Source organism: Cuculus canorus, chromosome 11, assembly GCF_017976375.1.
Source record: "Cuculus canorus isolate bCucCan1 chromosome 11, bCucCan1.pri, whole genome shotgun sequence".
Taxonomy (NCBI): domain Eukaryota; kingdom Metazoa; phylum Chordata; class Aves; order Cuculiformes; family Cuculidae; genus Cuculus; species Cuculus canorus.
In genome coordinates this window covers 16,599,954-16,618,897 of record NC_071411.1, presented here as the reverse complement: position 1 = coordinate 16,618,897, position 18,944 = coordinate 16,599,954, and the positions used below count along the sequence as shown (strand labels likewise).

At 47.2% G+C, this 18,944-nt stretch overlaps 1 protein-coding gene across 25 annotated transcripts in view; it reads right to left on the bottom strand.

Annotated features, from left to right (window-relative positions):
• The window catches only part of MAGI1 (membrane associated guanylate kinase, WW and PDZ domain containing 1), a 352,470-nt gene extending 337,979 nt beyond the window's left edge, over positions 1–14,491 (bottom strand). For 7 of the 25 annotated variants that reach the window (XM_054076248.1, XM_054076249.1, XM_054076256.1 and 4 more), the window contains exon 1: positions 14,058–14,488. In XM_054076248.1, coding sequence (XP_053932223.1) covers positions 14,058–14,337 — 280 coding nt within the window. In that variant the 5' untranslated portion in view covers positions 14,338–14,488. Of the gene's footprint in view, positions 1–14,057 lie in introns of all 25 variants that reach the window. The other 18 variants (XM_054076252.1, XM_054076246.1, XM_054076255.1 and 15 more) reach the window with 5 other exon arrangements.
• Between the last annotated feature and the right edge of the window lie 4,453 nt (positions 14,492–18,944).

The following is an 18,944-nucleotide window of genomic DNA, read 5'->3' as shown; positions in this document are numbered from 1 at the left end:
GAAACGGATCAGACATTTCTTCACATAGCAAGAATAGCCAAAGGCAGCATCTGATATTCCACAAAAGGTGACAAACACTATAAACAAGGTATATAAAGCCTCCACGCTTCCAGGCATGAACTGCCCTCTGCCTGCAGAAGATCAGGATGCTCTCCCAGGGACAGGTTATTCTCACCAGCTGGTGCCAGCTTCTAACCCTGCCTTCTGAAAACGATTATATTAACAGTATTTGCAACAGGAAAGCAATTGAGAGGACAGCTCACCTGAATCCTCAGTGACACATCCTACACCAAAGAAAAAAGCATTATTTTGGCACCAGGCTAATTGCTGAAACCACTCCTGGGAAGAAAACCGAAGCAGAACCAAGAACATTTGTAACTGTTATTTGTTTTAAGTACCCTTTTAGAGAAAAAAAGCAACACTGAAACAAAATGCTAAAGGCAACAAAGGATTACTTACAAAAAAAAAAAAAGTCAAAACATCACATCAGCCCAAACCTGCCAAAACTGAGGGGATCACCCATAAAAGAAAAACAGTATCACAACACGAGTTGCTAAAAAGAGAAGTGCCAGGATATGAGATGCCTTCAAGTAACAGAAGCAGCATCTGGATTGTCCTCAAATCCCCTCCTGACTGCTGTCTAACTCTGTAATCATCCCTCTTGAGCAACAGGGTTGTCTCAATGGGGCCACGCCGACTGCTTTTCATCTGATGCCATCTGGGGCAAAGCACCTTCCAGTCAGAAAGGGAGCAGTTTGTGCCCTTGGTTCCACAGCCCAGGGTGCAGCCCAAAGCCTGTCTTTCGGCCAAGTTTGTGGGATGCCGGTGGCCACTCACACTACTTTCTGCTCATGGCTCGGTGGAAAGACCCATCTCTGGCCAGGAAGGCTTCAGCAGGGCCACCGAACAACAGCTCTGCAAATCAATACCTTGGTGCAACTCACTCCACGTGAAAGGAAGAGCTCAGCCTGTTAAGGCTCAAAAAATAAAATTTTCACCTTATTTTCAGAGCCTGCTTTATTGAGCACTGCTAAGGAGCCTCACTTCTCTCACAAGCCCAAGCACAAGGCTCAGCAATACATCCTCACTATACCCATATCACCTGCTCTGTACAGGATCACTTGCACAGAATGAGAACTTGAAGCATCTCTTCTTTAAGGGGGAAAAAAAAAGAGAGAGAAAAAAAAAAGCCATTCCAATTGAGCAAATTTTACTTTTACAGCAATTACAGCCAAGTGTTTGGCTTTGTATCCGGTACCTGCTCACCTGTGTCCTTCTGCTACAGTGACGGCTATAGAGAAGTAGTTGAAAAGGTTTAAGCAAAAGACATTTCGTCATTTTATGAAGCGTTAACACGGCTCAATGATTGTAAAGGACATTACTACAACCAACTACTTGGCTGTGAACACAGACTTTCCAGCTTAAACTATGGATTTCACAACACTCTGAACATCACTTCCGAAAAGCAAAGACCTTGGAACGTTCCTCCTGTGCTCTCCCTGAGGTTCCCCAAGTCTGAACCAAGGAGATATTTGACTTTTCATGTCTAAGCTAAGGTAGTGGGAGGGGGGAAAATCTGCATTCAATAGAAAGTTGAGGGAAAAAAAAAAAAAAACCTGAGCAGCTGCATGTGAAAATTACGTGAAGTCCAAAGCCACCGAGTGTGAGCCTCAGGACAGAGAAACAGTCAGGCAAGTGCACAAATGCCTTCCACGTGTTCTAGATGGAAAGAAACTGAATTTTTTAAAGACTAACATGGAAACTGCTTTAAGCAATTTGTCATTTTCAATAGAGGTCGTGCAGCAAAAGAGAGATTTCGACAAGTTTAACAACTTCCTACCGGAGAGGCTGCATGCAATGTTGAATCTCCCTCTTGCAGGCTTCTTAGAAAAGGAATATTTCTAATTTTGCCATTCAGGAAGACTTTGAAATGTCACTGCCGTTTGATTTGACCAGTGAAGAGGAAATGCATATTGAGAGACGGGGAAAACAATGTAAATACCATTCTGTTTTTTTACTTGGTTTAAGGCAGCCTGGTGAGCAGGTGCTAAGAAGTGTGGATATTATTTACCTCCAATAGAGGCAAACTTCAGCCATATTTTCTGTAAATGTTACAGCTTGAAGCCCACCTGGATATTACAGGGCACAGATGTGAAATATCATCTGAAAGAGACAGCTGAGCCCGAGACCATATTCTTGCTAAACTTCAGCTAGAAACAATGTTTTTACAGCAAAAAATCCTCTAAACATGATTCACTGCAATGCATAATAATTCTAAGTTCTCTTCTACATCAGGGACTTTGAGGAAAAATAAATATGCAATAAATATTCCCCACTGTTTCTGCCACCGGTTCAGACAGCTATCAGCATTCAGTACTGCTGCTGCTGCGTCCGAATATACGAAACGTCTGTCCTTTGGAGGCCCTGATGAAGTTTTGTTTATCAGTTGGTGATGCTAATGGGAAGGCTTTGCTCAGCCGGGAGCTCGGGAAGGAGCAGGCTCTGCCTGACACAGCCCGCAGGTTGCTGGGAAGATGCTTGAGGTGCATGAAAAATGTAGCAACAGAACAGCAGCAAAAATCAGCTGTGTGACTATTGTCTGTAAAATCTGCCTCCATCTGTAATCAATACAGGAAAAGAGAAACACCGGGTTTAAGTCTATAAGATGGCTAAAAAAAAAGTCTTTACATTTCTAAAGTTCAGTTTTCAGCTTTCCTGGTGAGCACAAGCCCTGGACCTGGAGGGCAGGAGGTGCTGCGGGCAGCAGAGACGCTGTCAGAAATCAACCAACGAATGCTGTATCCAGCACCTCCTGAATCCCGCTCCAGTCAGGCAGCTGCCAGTAACCTCCCCTGCCAATTCAATTGCACCATAAAAAATACTTGTACTCCCACCCAGGGGCAAGATCCCACCTGCGCAGCTACCTCTGCGATAGACGCTGTACCGAATGGAAGAACAACACTGAAAACACAAGTTCACTGTGACGAGCCAGCATGGGATCCAGGCTTTCCTTGCTTTCCCCAGCATCCTCAGGGAAGAGCCAGCAGCACCCCTACAGAAAGGTGTGATGACAACCCACCCAGTGGGCCTGGGGACTCAGACCGGCACAGAGCTCCAAAGCAGGGCGCAGATAACCAGGCTGCGTTACGCACCAGCTACTCTAAAGCAATTCGAAATAGATTTTGGTTAATCCACTGCAACCTTTTAACGTCAGTGAGCTCTTCGGGATTGTGACAACTTGCCCAGTTTTCAGGCAAACAGCAATTTCCACACTGGTTTAGGCAAGCCTCAGCACCAATTATAGCACCTTTTACATAGAGACAGAAAAAGCCCTCTGTGATGCGTTACGTTAGCACATGCTTAAATTTAAGCGCTCTCATTTTTACTGGAGTTTTTCTCAGGTCTAACAGCTTCAGCAGATCCAAATCTAAATACTAGCTGCCTACCAGTCTGCAATGTGACTATGATATTCTATCCCAGATCAGAATTATGTAAAGAAAAAGAGTGTATTTAGCTCCTGGAAAAACTGATATGTGTGTACTTCCAGCATCAACTAATACAACTGGAAAATTGGCAATAGGAAACAAAAATAAATGGAAAAGCCATCTTGGATAGCCCATAGGTCATCTCTTTTGCAGATAAAAATTTCAGCCTTTGACATGTTTTACAAGCGCACAGTAAAAAAACAGTAGAGTCTTTAAAATGGAAACACTGTCGTGGCAAACCTCCCCCTGAGCAGGACGGCGTGGCCACGCAGCAGGGAGCTGCCCCAGCTGAAGCCATTTATCCATTTCCCCTGTTTCCATGAAGATCTGGGAAGCTGAGTCCCACAGCACAGCAATGAGGAGCTGAGATTTGTGGGTCCAGGACCTTGCCCACATGCATCCTAATGGAGTCACACAGCCTTTGTGCTTGGCTTCACTCCTCCAAACATCACTTGGGATCCTTTTAGCCCTCACCCTCCCTCTCCCACAAAGCATCGAGGCAGAGATAACTTTCTTGGGTTCATGAGCTGCCTGGCACAAGCAGACCCCAAACTCCATCAGGTTTGAAAGACTGCTGTTGTGCATCCAAGTATTCACCACTTCTCACGCTCCCACAAAGGAATGAACCTCCTGTTAAAGAATAACTGCCACATGCCTCTGGAATGAGGGAGCTAAAAGCCACTTTATCGCCTTTAAAATGCCAGAGACCTGGGTGCATGGTGAAACTGGGCACTCTTCCCAGATAACATTTATAGGTATGCTCCCGTTTTCCCTCCTGCACTCTCGGAATGACTCACAGGGACCAGACAAAGGTCTCAGAGCAGCTGCCCTCAGCATTGGTCAGGAAAAGGGGATCTGGATCTCCTTCAGCAGCCACATTGCGTAACCCGCTTGGAAACCAACAGAAGTCTCATGAAAGAGCAGTCTTTCAAAACCAGCGTGTTCCTGCAGATGATTTACAGGAGAAGCATCACTGAAACAGTTTCACCACAGGAACACCACAGAAGTGAATTTATATGTTTTTACAGGATCAGAGGTTGCCCATGCATCTCGTGATGAGGTAAAGGGCATGGGAACCATTCTTGGCCATAACGGTGGTGGTTTCATACTCTTCAGCTCTCACATAGCTGTGCCAACAACAAATTTTGCCATTTATGGTGAAATATATAGCATTGGCTGTTTAACAGTCTGAACGGCTGGAGTCATGAGATTAGTTTCTATTAAAAAGGGAAGAAAAAAGAGATAAGGAGAAGAGATTCTGGAACTCTTCATTGAGGTAGCATTTGACAATATGAATGCTAATGTGCAAAAATCAAATATATATATATTCACACGTACACACCAGTCATGTGTTCTAAGAGCCTCACCCAAGAACTCAAACAATTTTGATAGGTGACACACATTATTTTCCAAGCTACTCCTCTACAGCTGGGTGCAGGCTGTACTTTCCCCTGTACATAACCTCTCTGGTGCCCTCAACGCCCCATCTGGATTTTGCTCAGAGCACAGAATCACAGAATCACAGAATCACACAAGGTTGGAAAGGACCCATTGGATCATCGAGTCCAACCGTTCCTAACACTCCCTAAACCATGTCCCTAAGTACTTCATCAAGCAGTTCTGTGCCTCCCAGAGACAGACAGTTGTTGGTGTTTAATAGCCTCGCTCCATGTGTAGTAAACAAAACTTCCTGTCACATGAAGGATTTATATAGATTTGTACAGTTAAGTTCATAGAAAAATACTTCTGCATGAAACTGGGTTGACAATTGCGACCTGTCCATAAATCTTTATTAGAAAAAAAACAAGAAGAAGAAAGAAAAACAAAATGAGGTAATAGAGCCATGGTAAATGTAGAAAAGTATTTGCCAGCTCAGATCTCCATTTGGAAACAGTCTGATTAATAACAGCAGGTAGTTGGTGACGGGGACGACTCCATAGTGCATACACAAAATTCTATATATCATTGCTAACCAAGTTTGGTATTTGCACATAAAATAAACACACAACATTTGCTGGGGTATGTGCAAAAGACAATCTAACAACCACAAAAAAGACATCCATTCTCAATAAACAAACAACCTACTGACTTTCTTCAAAAGCATCCGCATCCGTGATCCTCAGAGTGCCCACTGGGAACGCAGCAGAGCCTCTGGACATGCGCATGCACACAGGCTGCTGCTACTCTCAACCACAGTCAGCACACATGAAGAAGATATTCTATATTAGTCACGCCATTGTTTAAGGAAAAATGCATAGTAGTGAAAGAGAAGGACGTGATTCTGTGTTTTGCATTAGTTTAGTCCCTCTTTCACCTTTGAGACAGCGAGAAGACAAAGCCTCTGCTGGACAGGTAGCTGCCAAAGCCCCATCAAGTATCCTGTCCAGCAGTGCCCTTCCCAAGCCCCAGCACTGCAAAGGGGAGCTCAGTACGTCCCCAAACTCAGCCAAACCACAGACTTCTCCTCCCCAGGCTCCCAGGGGACCAGCTACCCAAGGGCTGCACTGTGCCACCTGTCCCCAGCAACACTGCAGCACCACCAGGCGCCACATCCTAACAAGACAGTCAACAGGAAAGTGGCATCCCATATCGTACATCAAGGTAGGCATTTAGGGTTCTGAGAACAAGATGATGTCAGTCTAAACTGCTCTGTCATCAGCTGGAAAAACAGCCAGGCTCCAGGCTGGTCCTACAGAAAGCACCCAGCTACCTCTGCTTTTAAAAACAGCCTCAGCATTAGTAACAAATCCAGCAGTGAACAGGGAAATCTTTCCTCAACCTGATGCTTTTGGTATCGTTCATGTATCTCCTGCTGCCCTTCTTTTTTCCACTCTCCTCCAGCCATCCTTGGCTTCCCACCAGGCTCCAGTGAACAGGTCCTCTGCAGGTCCAAGCCCCAGAAAGCATCTTCCTGCCACATAAATTGCTAATTTGGAGCTCTACCTGCACCTTTGGGAAGGGAGGAGGACAGGCAAGATCTTTGCTATTTTTAAGAGAAGCCTTTTCACATTTATTCTGCTTCCCAGCTCGTCACCTGCCCAGCCCAGCCTGTTTGGGAGGCACCTTTCCCATCTCTCACACGTCCATAAAAATCCGAAACATCTGTGTCTGTCGTCAGTTTGGACGAACAGCCACTTAGTGCAGACTCTGCACCGCTGGAATAAGAGAAGTTGAACATCAAAGGTATTTTTTTGAAAGTACCATATCCGCACAGTTTGCTTTGGGTTGAAGGAGGGGCTGGAGTTTAGGATGTCTCTTTTTCAAAGTTTGTTTGTTAATGACTAAATGAAAAACCCAGAGCTGAGGTTTTCCCCTTAAAAAACAAGCCACAGTGATTAAGGATACCAAAAAAAAGTCAGTTTCTTCCCAACCTAATTGTACTGAGGCACTGTACACGGCTCCCAAATTACAGATGTATAATCCAAGACAATGAACTCTTTAGTCGAGGATTAGCAAACCATGCAAAACTGATTCCTTATTTAAATGTCTTGCAATTGTAAGGGCATCTGTTCCACTTTGCAAGTCATCCCAAAGGCTTTGTTTGGTTTTTTTCCTGTTCCATTATGAAGACAGGGCACTTTGCATTATTTTCACACCCTGTAATAAGTTTAGTCTAACAGGGGACAGTCAATGAAATACAATAAATATTTTTACCTTATTTTTCTTTTAAGTTATCCTCCATGCCCTCTCAAATATAAAACCAGACTCTGGTGTTAGTCAAAAGCCAAGTATGCAAAAATGTAACATAAAACATCAGGACCTGAAGAAAAAACTATTTTGTTTCTACAAGGTCTACTAGGAGCAGTTAAAAAAAACCAAAAAGCATTTATGTAGGTTTAAATAATATTACTAATACAAAACAGTTCGGCAGAGATGATGCCAAAGTCATAACTAGAGGCTAGCAGAGAGAGGTGCCATCATTCCAGCCCGTAGCAGCAGAATAGCTCTGGAAACCAATTAAAATATCACGGAAGGGATGGAGTGTCTGACCTTTGGAAACTGAAGGGTGGATCTCAACAAAAACACCCTGAGCCACACAGCTCTCGCAGGGCCAAGAAAGATGCTGGCCCACCTATTTGGTCTAGAAGGAAAAGCAAAAATAAAAGAAAAATAGAGGAAAAAAAAAAATCCAGATCTGCCAACAAACCGCCTCAGTGTAAAAGCTGCCAAGGAGCTCTGGAAACAGGCAGCCACAGCCCTCTATCAGATCAGCAGGAAACAAACCTTGGCCAATAGCCCAGCCTCAGGTTTGTTTCCCAACAGCAGATCCTTGCAGAGAACCCCAAACTTAAAACATAAACACCTTTAACACGTGGATGTCCACGGGCTGCTGGCTCCAGCAGGACTCAAGAGCCTCAACCTGTCAAACCACCACAACAGCTAAGCCAAAACAAGTTGTGTGAGACCAAACTATAAAAGCGAGAAAACAAAATATCAAGTGTCAAGAGAAAATGATGATAGTGGTGAAAATTATGTTTCTGCGGGAGCTGGTGTCGCACGCTCAGCAGGGCTGTCACTCAGCACCCGAGAGCTGCTGCTTTCTCTGTCCTGCCAGCGGTGCCTCTGGTGACAGGGTAACGGGAGCGGAGAAGATCTTCATACATCACAACAGGGATGGCCCCATCCCTGCACCCTTGGTGCAAAAAGGTCACTTAACACTCAGTTTCTAAAAGGCAAAAATATTTTCTTTCCAAAGCTGAGCTAGAGAGATACTCTGCAGCAATACAGACCAGGAGGGTCCTATATTTTGCTGCTCTGGGAGATGGGACGCAGAGCTCAAAGGAGCTTAAATGGGATAGTGTGGTTTGAGTAGCACCCCAAGTACCACCAATTCCTCACAGTAAGGACCTCAGCCTTCAGCTAATGTTTTGCCTCAATTCTTTGCATTCCTTGTATGGAAGTCATGGCACTTGTTCACACAGAACCAGTACTCCATGCTTTTCACCAAGAAATTTAAGCCACTTGCAGCCCAGAAAGATCAAAATCCACGTGCCTTGATTTACAAGTTCCAGTCACAGACAGAGGAAGCGTAAAAAAACCCCAAACACCTGAAACAGCCAACAAGCATAGCGTGTGTCTGGGCTAAGGTAAGGGAATGGAATTAACAAACATGGGCAGTTATTTTAAGCAACCTGAGCAGAGGTCCCAAGGATCCTGCCCTTGCCCACGGCTCAGACCTCGCTAATGCCATAGCAATAGCCCTCGAGGCAGCAGCAGCTTCTCAGTTTCCATGTTACCTTCAAACTGAGCGATGCCAAAATCTAATGAATGTCTGTCAGCTCAACTCATCAGTTCTGCACAGCCACAAAAGTGCTCCTCAGACCTTTACACCTCAACGTTGCTGCCGTTGGGCACATGTTTTCCCTGCGCATGCATCCACTGTCAAAGGAGCAGGGGGGTTTCTCAGGCATCAGATAGATACAGAAACACTCAGAAGGGATCTATGAATGAACCTGAGAAAAAAGGCAACCCCAAACGTGGGAACGCAATGAGCTAGTGACGATTTGGCTATCAAACCTGTTAAAAGAAGTTCTTACATGTCTAACAAGATACACGGAAGGTGAATCTTAAACCTCACAATAGCAGGTTAGTAACTCTGGCATGCAAGAGTTGTAACCTGGTCTTAAAAAATCAACTGAAGCAACATGCAGGCTGGTGTTAACGTCTTATTTTGCAATGGTGTTGAATGACTGCTCATAATTAGACCATAATTGTGATTTAATTGCTCTGTGATCTGACTGGTCATAAAGGGGGAGCCTGGAGTCCCATCTCAATGGGTGGAAAGATAAACCTTATTGTGGAAAACATAATCCCACTTCATGTCATTAAAAGGATCATATTAATTCCTGAAACTGTTTATAACAGCAAATAGTGGTGCTTAGGCTCTAAAGTCCATCTCTGTGGTGCTACCTTGGCTCTGGAGATGACTGGTTTGCCATAAGAGGGATCAACTTCTAAATCCTGACAAAGACTACACTGTAAATTCAGGCATAGTAAAAGGTAAGTTCTTCCTCAAGGCAGTATTTTAATACACAGCCACACGTACACGTTTCACGACTACTAAATGCAGTACAACTTTAAAGATCACTGATTTGTAGCAAAATATATTAGAAACGATGTAAAAAAGAGATAGTGTCTTTTTTTTACTTCACATTTCAGTAGTGGCTAGTCCAGCATAAGGCTCACCCCAGTGGGTCGGTGTTGAAAAATGGCCCTTATAAACCTAAAATCCATGAACACCTCTCAGTTTTTCGGATGCCAAATCTTTCACTCCACTTCAAATCCACTTGGGTCCTGAAAGAATTTGGGTCACATGGAAAAACAATTTACAGAAGACACCGTGCCAGTGACTGGCACTCAACTACGCAAAAACTAAAGGAAAACGCCTTTACGAGGTCATATGCGATGCTGAGGAAGCAAACTCCCAGGAACAGCAAGAACTCGCTCTCAAAACAGCTTTTCCCTTCACTGGCCCAATGGAGGCAGCTGCCTGCACATTAAAACGGAGTCCCATAACGCAGGGAAGCACCTACGGACCAGCGCTTGCTTTCAGTCTCTGCAATGCCAGCCACCAGCATAACCTACCTAGAGCGAGATGTTCAGTGTCACCCACTAACAAAGTGACACTGCTTCAGTGTTCGCTGAACAACCGCATGCACAAAAATTTACAGATGCATCAATATTTTCTTTTTTTAAAAAAAAAAAGTTCTAAAACAACAAAAAAATTAATAAACTCAGCCACTCTGTCACACACCCTCTCAGGAAAGGGAAAGGAAAAGCTCCAAACACCTGCTCGTGCAAACTTTTTGAAAGAAGCTGGGTTTGTTCGCATCAGTACATGTAAGCGATTACAACATTTCACAACTGGCAGAGCAAACGCCAGCTTGACATTGAAGCATTGAGTCACCGCACCGTGTTTCAGGATTTATCTTAGGGTCAAGTTAATGTTTGAAAAGAAACAAATGCAGCTGATAGCGCTGGGTAAACAGCGACCGTTTCTGTTTGGGATCACGCCTGCTCCTGTTTGCCCCATGCAGGACTGAAAAAATCCCCACCCCACAACTTCTCCTGACTGTGGGATCATCCCAGCTGTAAGTACTATGAAAATGATTAGCTGCATAAAGTGATCTCAACGCCTCCTGGTTTCAAAGCAATTGGTCATTTAGACCTTGGGATCCTGAGACTTTTTAGGGAAGCAAAGCATTGAACTGAGAACTGGAAAACAATTTAAAAATAAGCGCACAAACCCATTAACTTTGATGGTTTCCCAAGCATCTGACTTTGTACGATTTGGCACAGGTCATCTACCAAGGAACTAAAAAAATAGAAGGCTGCAATCAGATGCACCTCTCACTGAAGGAAAAAGAAAACCCAGCTACCTTGCCTTAAAGAAAACACCCTCAACTCTTCATCGATGCAGCCTTCATTCTTCCCTCGTGAAGATCAGCACGACAGACTTTTGTTCAGATTGAGAGACATAAGAAAGTGTGCCTGCTTTTATTACTGATTTATTCAAGTGAACTATACATTACCAATTTTTCCAAGCGAGCTATTTTGTAAAATGTTAAGGAAGCTACAATACAGCTGAGAAAGCACTGTGTTAAGGCAATGCCAGCTTTACACAAGAATATGTGACCACTGCTCATATAACTCAGTCAATTAATCCTATACTCTCAGACTGAGTAATAATAAAAATGCATTTATTAACTCCACTGGAGTGAATTGCCAATTTCATCAGGATTCAGGCACAGATGTAAGATGGAAACAGTCAGTCATAAAAGCAATGTATGTTAGCTGAGGTTTTTTCACACATTTGACAGTTCTGAAAGTTACTAAGATACATGGTAGCAGATTCCTCCTCTCTCTCCTCAAAAAACAGCCAACTATAGTGGTGCATTCTTTTTTCAGACATAATACCAAAAAAGGGGGCATATGGGGAAAAGAAAGGGAAAGCTTTGTTAAAGATCTTTAGCTTCCCTCACTCTTTCTCACGAGGTAAGCGAAGGACCGGGAAATCCCATATGAGCGGTATTTAATACTGCTACTCCAATTAAGCAAATTCATACAGGTTCTCTCTTTTTGTACTTTGTGGGAACCTACTCAAACTTACAACTCACAAAAGCGAGAAAAAATCTTGTATGTGGACCTGTAAATCCCTAGCTGAATGGCAAAGCCTGTGCACAGCCCGTTCCACCTGTGTTTCACATCCCATTCTCTTGTCTTCCACTAAACGTAAAGTCAGAACAGTTATTTTCTCTGTTCATGCTTGCAGATGACCAACTTATTTATAGTAAATTTCCTGGTTTTCCAACCTTGTAAATGACATACAAAATAGACAAAGCAATAAAATGTATACATTTCCAGACTAATATTGTCCTACCACTTCAACAACAGCTGATTAGGAACTAAGAACTGGGAAGAGGAGGAGAATTATAGTTAAAAATGTGTTTACGATACTATCTTCCCACTCCTTCACTGTCTCCTCTGTTGCCACACACCTCCTGTTGAATGACAGTTGCCATCCCCATAATGAGATTTTTAATCAACATAGAAGTAATGAATTTTAATTAAAACATTCTCTTTTTTTGTGCTTATGATCTTGATCCACGAGGGAGTTCCCTGCTCTGCACAGAACAGCGCGGATGCCAGGCTGTCACTGACAGGCACAGGGAACTGCTTTCCATATCACTAAAATATTCAATGATGGAGTTTTTTTTTTTAAGAAAAAATATTTCTGTTCTACATTCCTGTCTAATAAAGCATTTAAAAAAAAAATAAAAAGATGAGGGGGAGAGCGAGGGTGTGGAAACTACAGTCCCACAGTAACCAGGGGCTTGGTTCTCGCCTCTGGATGAGGATGGTCCAAGGTTCAAGTACCTGCCCTGACTCCAGGCAGAGTTTTGAACGTTTTTCTCCCAACCTCCAGGTAATTCCAACCAGTATGCTAAAATTCATCTCTCTGCCCCTTCTTCTAAAAATATCCTGGAGCTGAGACACATTTACCACTAAATATTGTCATTTCTCATACGCTCCCAGGAAACGTTTCTATTTAGACTAACTAGTGTTTCCAGAATAACAAAAAGTTTAATTACAAACTACTTGGGGCTTTGTTTGTTTGTAGTTTTTCTTTCATTTACCAACACCGATCATATTGCAACTGCCCAATTTCCTCATTCTTTTCATCACACTTTTCCTCCCCTCACGCCTGGGCAGGGAAACCAGCAGGCTGTTTCCTGCTAGAAACTAGCAGGCTGTTTCCCTCCCCACTTCCCAGTGAAGCCGAGAATGCACAGCAGGGAAAATACACATTTGTTTAAAGAAAATTGGTTTTGTTGGCAGTTGGACACTACTTGCTTGAATATTTACGTTGTTAGTCTTGGAAAAGACTGTCAAGCGGCCGAGCTTCGGTACATCCTCACTGGGGCAGGTTTGGGTTGATACTGTCCCAGGAAGGGGAGCAGGTGGCAGAGGAGGATTCCACAGCTCCTCTCCCACGCCCCATCGCTGTGACCCTCTCCGGCACGAAGGGTGTGAAGGATGGCCGTGAAACAGGTGGCAGCAGCCCTACAGTTCAGCTCTGCGGCAACGCTCGGGACAAGACTCGAGGTGACACTTCCACCAACCAGCCATAAATTTCAGCTGCAGCCACCAGCCAGGTTGAGCCAGGCACGGAAAATAAACCCTCTCGCACCACTAGCCTGAGTCAACTTTGGGATGCACGTGTGGATGACAAACTTTCCCCTAAGGAATCTCTTGGGCGATTCAAAGAAAACTTCCCTTCCTCTGTCGCCTTGGAGCTGATCCCAGGGGGGCTTTTCCACCCCACGCGCCCATGGGTGCTCAGCTGCGGGCTTGCTCACCCTGACCATCCAACCAACCTCAGTGGCAAGACCAACAGTGCCCCAGCACCACATCCGAGTCCTGCCCTGGAAACCGCCAGGCCTGTCACGCCAACCTGTTGAGCCACTGCTGCGCGTACACGGATATGAAGTGGCTTTTTCTTAGTCTCACGTAGGGGAAGTCTTCCTCTCCCCCATCCAAAGAGGGGAGCGACCCGTGCAAGCTTTCCCCTGCGCCCAACGGAGTTGGCAGCGCGTATGTTCCCTCACCTGGGGCAAACCAGGGGACAAATACAACCAAACCTGAGCTAACTTCCAGCCAGAGAAGGGAGCTGCCCTGGCAGAGGGGTCAGAGCTCCTCCCTTGGCGAGGCGGGCCGGCGGCAGCCACACGCTGCACTTTGGGAACGCGACTCCAGCCCTCCTGCGCCAAACGATGCTCGGCTGCCGGCGGGAGCATCTCCCCTCCCCGCCGCGGGTCCAGAGCTCAGCCCCGGACACGGGGCTCCCCGTGACACCCGCGGGTGCCTCGGGGAACGCCGCTGTGCTTCGAGGCGAACCAGAAAGCCGCGGGGAAGCCTCAGAGCGAGGCGGACGCTCAGGTGGCTGCAGCGCACGCGGTGAAGATGCGCGCAGCGCCCCGCGGGCTCCGAGGGGGCGAACGCTCGCCTCTCCCCTCTCGCCCAGCACAGCTCCCACCTCTCCCCACGCCCCGTCCCATCCCCGGCTCGCACCTTGTCGGACGGCTTTGACCACGATGGGCTCCTTGCAGCCTCGGATCACTTCCAACACGTCGTAGCGCGGCAGCCCGGAGACGCGCACCCCCTGCACCTCCAGCAGCAGCTCCCCTTCGCTCAGCGCCGCCTCGTCCTCCACCGCACCCGCGTAGGGGAACTCGCCGTGCTCCGCTCCCCCGAGCAGGGAGAAGCCCAGCTGCCCGCCGGGCCCGCGGCGGAGCGAGCAGAGCCGCACCCGGCTGGACCAGTGGCTCTTCTTCTGCATCACCCGCGACATGGTGCTGCGCGGAACCCCCGCGGGGCAGCGCCTCAGGGACCGCGCCGCCGCCGGACCCTCAGCCCATCCCCGCCGCGCATGGGCTTCTTCAAGAAAATGTTAAAGAGAAACTGGAAAAAAAAAAGCGCTTTAAAAAAATAATTTAAAAAAAACAAGAAAGAAAAAAAGCAAAAGAAAGCAAAAGAAAACAAAACAAAAAAACCGAAAAACAAACAAGCAAAGCCGCCCTGCGCGGCGCCTTTAAGGCGCTACAAAGCCCCGTTTGTTGTGTTGCGCTCGGGTCGGTCCCGCTCCGCCGCTCCGCTCCGCGCCGCCAGCGCAGGCGCCCTCGCACGGCCCGCCCCGCGCCTCCCCGCCCCCGGCACAGCCCCCCCGGCGGAGAGAGACCGCCCGGCACAGCCCCCCCCCCTCCACCCCGGCAGAGAGAGACCGCCCGGCACAGCCCCCCCCCGGCACAGCCCCCCCGACAGAGAGAGACCGCCCGGCACAGCCCCCCCCGGCAAAGCCCCCCCCCCTCCACCCCGGCAGAGAGAGACCGCCCGGCACAGCCCCCCCGGTCCTGCCCCGCCGCGGGGAGCGCATGCCTTGGAGGTGCTCGTGTTCAGAAGAGGGAGGGGAATGCTTTCCTTTCCCGGGACGATTTCTAGGATTTTCCAAGCTTCCACCCTCCGGAATCGCTGCTCACCTGTGTTTGCCCTCTACCAGTCCCATGTCCCACTGCCACCTCCCAACAACTTTTCCCGAGGGGCTGGGAAGCAACCATGAGTCTTCCCGCACTTGGAGAAGTTGATCCCCTGGTGATGCTCGTGTCTCAGGAGAAGAGGGGTGGGAATCCTTTCCTTTCCTGGGAGGATTTCTAGGATTTTCCAAGCTTCAGCCCTCCGGAATCGCTGTTCACCTGTGTTTGCCCTGTCTCACCAGTCCTGTGCCCTGTGTCCAGCTTCCAACACCAACTTTTCCAAAGTGGCTGGGAAGCGCTCACAGGTCTTCCCCCACTTGAGGAAGTTCATGCCCCTGGAGATGCTTGTGTTTCAGAAGAGGGATGGGAATCCTTTCCTTTCCTGGGAGGATTTCTAGGATTTTCCAAGCTGTACCCATGCCTGCACACCCCGCGTCCATCTCCCACCAATAACTTTTCCAAAGGGGTTGGGAAGCGCCCACAGGTCTTCCCCTGCTTGGAGAAGGTGGTCCCCTGAAGATGATCGTGTCTCAGGGGAAGAGGGATGGGAATGCTTGCCTTTCCCAGGAGGATTTCTATGTTTTTCCACGTTTCAACCCTCTGAAACCTGTGTTTGTACCAGTCCTATGCTTTGTGTCCATCTCCCACAATAACTTTTCCAAAGGGGCTGGGAAGCAGCCACGTGTGTTTCCCAGCTTGGAGAAGTTCATCCCCTAGAGATGCTCATTGTTTGGAGAAGAAGGATGGGAATCCTCTCCTTTTCCAGGAGGATTTCTAGGATTTTCCAAGTTTCAGTCCTCTGGAATCGCTGCTCACCTGTGCTTGCCCTGTACCAGCCCTATGCCCCACATCCATCTCCCACCAATAACTTTTTCGAAGGGGTGGGGAAGCAGCCACACGTCTTCCCCTGCTTGGAGAAGTCGATCCCCTGGAGATGATCGTGTGTCAGGGGAAGAGGGATGGGAATCCTTTCCTTTCCCAGGAAGATTTCTAGGATATGCCAAGCTGCAACCCTTTAGGATCGCTGCCTACTTGTGCTTTGCAAGGGGTTGTTACAGAAGAGAGAGCGGTGAGGCAGAAGTCCCAAGGAAAACCTTGCAGGAGTCCGTCACTAAAATGGTATCAAAGCCTTTGCACGAGGCTGAGCTGAAGTTGTGCTGGTACCCAGAGTTCTCCACTTTTCAGTTTTACAATGCTTATATTTGCAATGTTAATAGTGTTCCCACATCTAATTTCCCCTGTGGAATTTAGAAGCTGGACAGACCTATAGCAACGAATAGGGACACGCAAGCATTTGTTCGCCCTTGGCTTGTTCAAAGTTTCCCAGAACTGGTGCAAAACTCAAACAGGGAAAATAAGTAAGAGTGCATGTACCAGCTGGCCCTTCCAGGTCATGCTCCGTGCTTCCAAACCTGAAAGCCAGGCCTCATTTTGAACAGTCTTATGCATGACCGAACCCCTTCCAGCAAGGAATTCAGTTGTCAGATGTGTGCGTGCCCTATTTTGCTGCTGATCGGCACTGAGAAGTGACACAAGGAAACAAAGAGCCCAGTCTCGCTCCCTGCGCAGCCCCAACGTGTGCTCTGCTGGTACAGCCTGCAGAGTTCTGCTGCTGTTCGTGTCGCTCTCTCATCTCACATCTTTCACGCCATGCGTGTACCGAAATGATCCATGACGCAGGAGAGCCGGCAGGCTCAGGGAGTCCATGTGCGATAGCTGGGGACGGAGCTTAGCCTAATGTTCTCTTGTGCTGATCAGCCAGGCTTAGCTCACAGACCTCAAAAGCAGGATGACAGGGGTACTTTCCCTGCCCTTACATCTGTCCTAGAGGAAGTAGGGAAGCCTGTCCGTCCTCACGCTCTGCATCCACATCGCTCCTTTCCCCCAGCCGAGATCTCTCATATGGCTATTTCATAAAATCCCCCTCACTGCAGGCGCTGCTTTGCAGCTGCAGAAGCTGCAGTCTCTGGCCTGAGTGGCACAGACCTCCAGGCAAGGGAACGGGAATGCTTTGTCCGATGTCACGCAGCACAGCATTGAGTCAACTCTATCCCCTACGCCTCGGACACTTCTATCCGGGTCTCCATGGGAAGCAGTCAGGATTGCCAGTCCCGGGCATCAAGAGTAAACGCAGAAGTGGACTCGCAACATTCAAATTACCTGCTGTGCCTACCCCTGGTTTTCTTCCGTCTCTCTAAGAAGCTTCTTTGCTGTTGGAACTTTAATACTTAACTTTCATGCCTAAAGCTGTGCTGATCCCCTGTGTTTGAGCAGCAATAATTGCCTTACGCCTGCTTTCACTGGCTCTGTAACCAGCTACTCAATTTGTCACTTTTAGGATCACAGCATGCTTTTTACTGCACCTTGACCACTAAAAACTGGATCTGTGATCAAGCCAAATCCCCCAGGACATAAATGCTCAGGAGGGCCACTGACCTTGAAAAACAGCAGCATGGCAAGTAGGGAAGGGTTTATTCTCATCTGCCTGCCAGCTGCGAGTGGTGCCACACGCGTGAGTTCACAGCGCAAGGAGACTCTTGTTCACAGCTGAGAGCTGGGTGTGACGTATTTTCATCACAGTCATTTTGCGGGATGTGTTATGTGACAGCCCTGCTAAGCTAAAATTCATCTGGGATCCATGTGAGCATCACATGAGTTGTGGCAGCCCTGAATAGATCTTACAGAACTACTCATGCCTCATGGAAAAATTTTGGAAAAAAACTCTTTAGAAAAACAATATTGCTGGTAAGATTTATGAGACGGCACTTTTCCGAGAGCCATTTTCTGTTTGCTCACAAACTAATGCAAGCGTGAACTGTTCATGTTGTAAGCCTAATGCCGTACTCAAGTCTGGACCACTGTGCTCCCAGAAGTGTTCTTGCTGGTATTTCACAAGCCCCACAAACCTCAGCCAGAACTTTCTCTTGATTTTAAGACTTTCCCTTCAGTTTTCCTCCATGACTAACTTTCTACTGTTTTCTCTCCTAGCTGCATCCAGTAAGGACGGGTTGGTAAAGCCTTTAGTGAGGATAACCCCAGATCCTGGTAGCCAGCATCACTTGTAGCAGCTCAAATATAGCCAAGATTTTTGGTAGTCCTTCCTCCCAACTGCCCAGCACTTCACCGCTGCAACATGATGATGTGAGGGCATAGCTGTTCCAGCCGCCTCTGTTAAAGGTGGCCCTTGGTCAGTGTTTAACAGCATCGAGCCCGTGACCCACGGCAGGGCTGCTCCTGCCCAGACAAGTCCCTGACACCAGTCCAATAGAAACCAGATCATTACACCATACAAAAACCTCTTTGCATTTCAGCGGTACGGTGCGGCCTCTCTCCCAGGGGACAGTGGTCCTGCCTTTCCAGGGAACTTATTCGATGTTTAACCGACAGTCTTCCCTTCTAACAACTGCAGTTCTAATAACAATGCATTCCTTTTTGCAAGGGTATCTAAGGACTTTATGAGCATTAATTAATGAAGCTTCACAGGGCACCTGGGAAAGAGCTGAATGTCAACACGAGGCTCGAGCACATCCCTCGTCCAAGCAAGGCTCATGGCAGTCATCCTGCATCCTCTGGTCCAGCATCATCTCACAAGGGACAGCAAGCTCTTAGCAGCTCACAACCCACTACACCACTATAAAACCTGATTTGGGCTGGCTCAGAGCTTTAAGCAGAGCCCATTTCCCTTGGTCTTTTCCCTATCCTTACTGAGGCTTGGTTACACATTTGTCAGCAGCCTCTGATCTGTTGGAATAAGCGGACTGGTGCTTTCTTCCTCCTTCAGAAGGTGTTTAAGCCCTGCTGCAAACACACAACAACAGCTAAAATGGTTCTTTCAAACAGGATATCGACCGTGGTCTTGGTCTCACAAGCATCTCTGAAATTTCATGCTGTGTCCTGGATTTTAAAATGGGTCAAAGCTCTCCCTAGC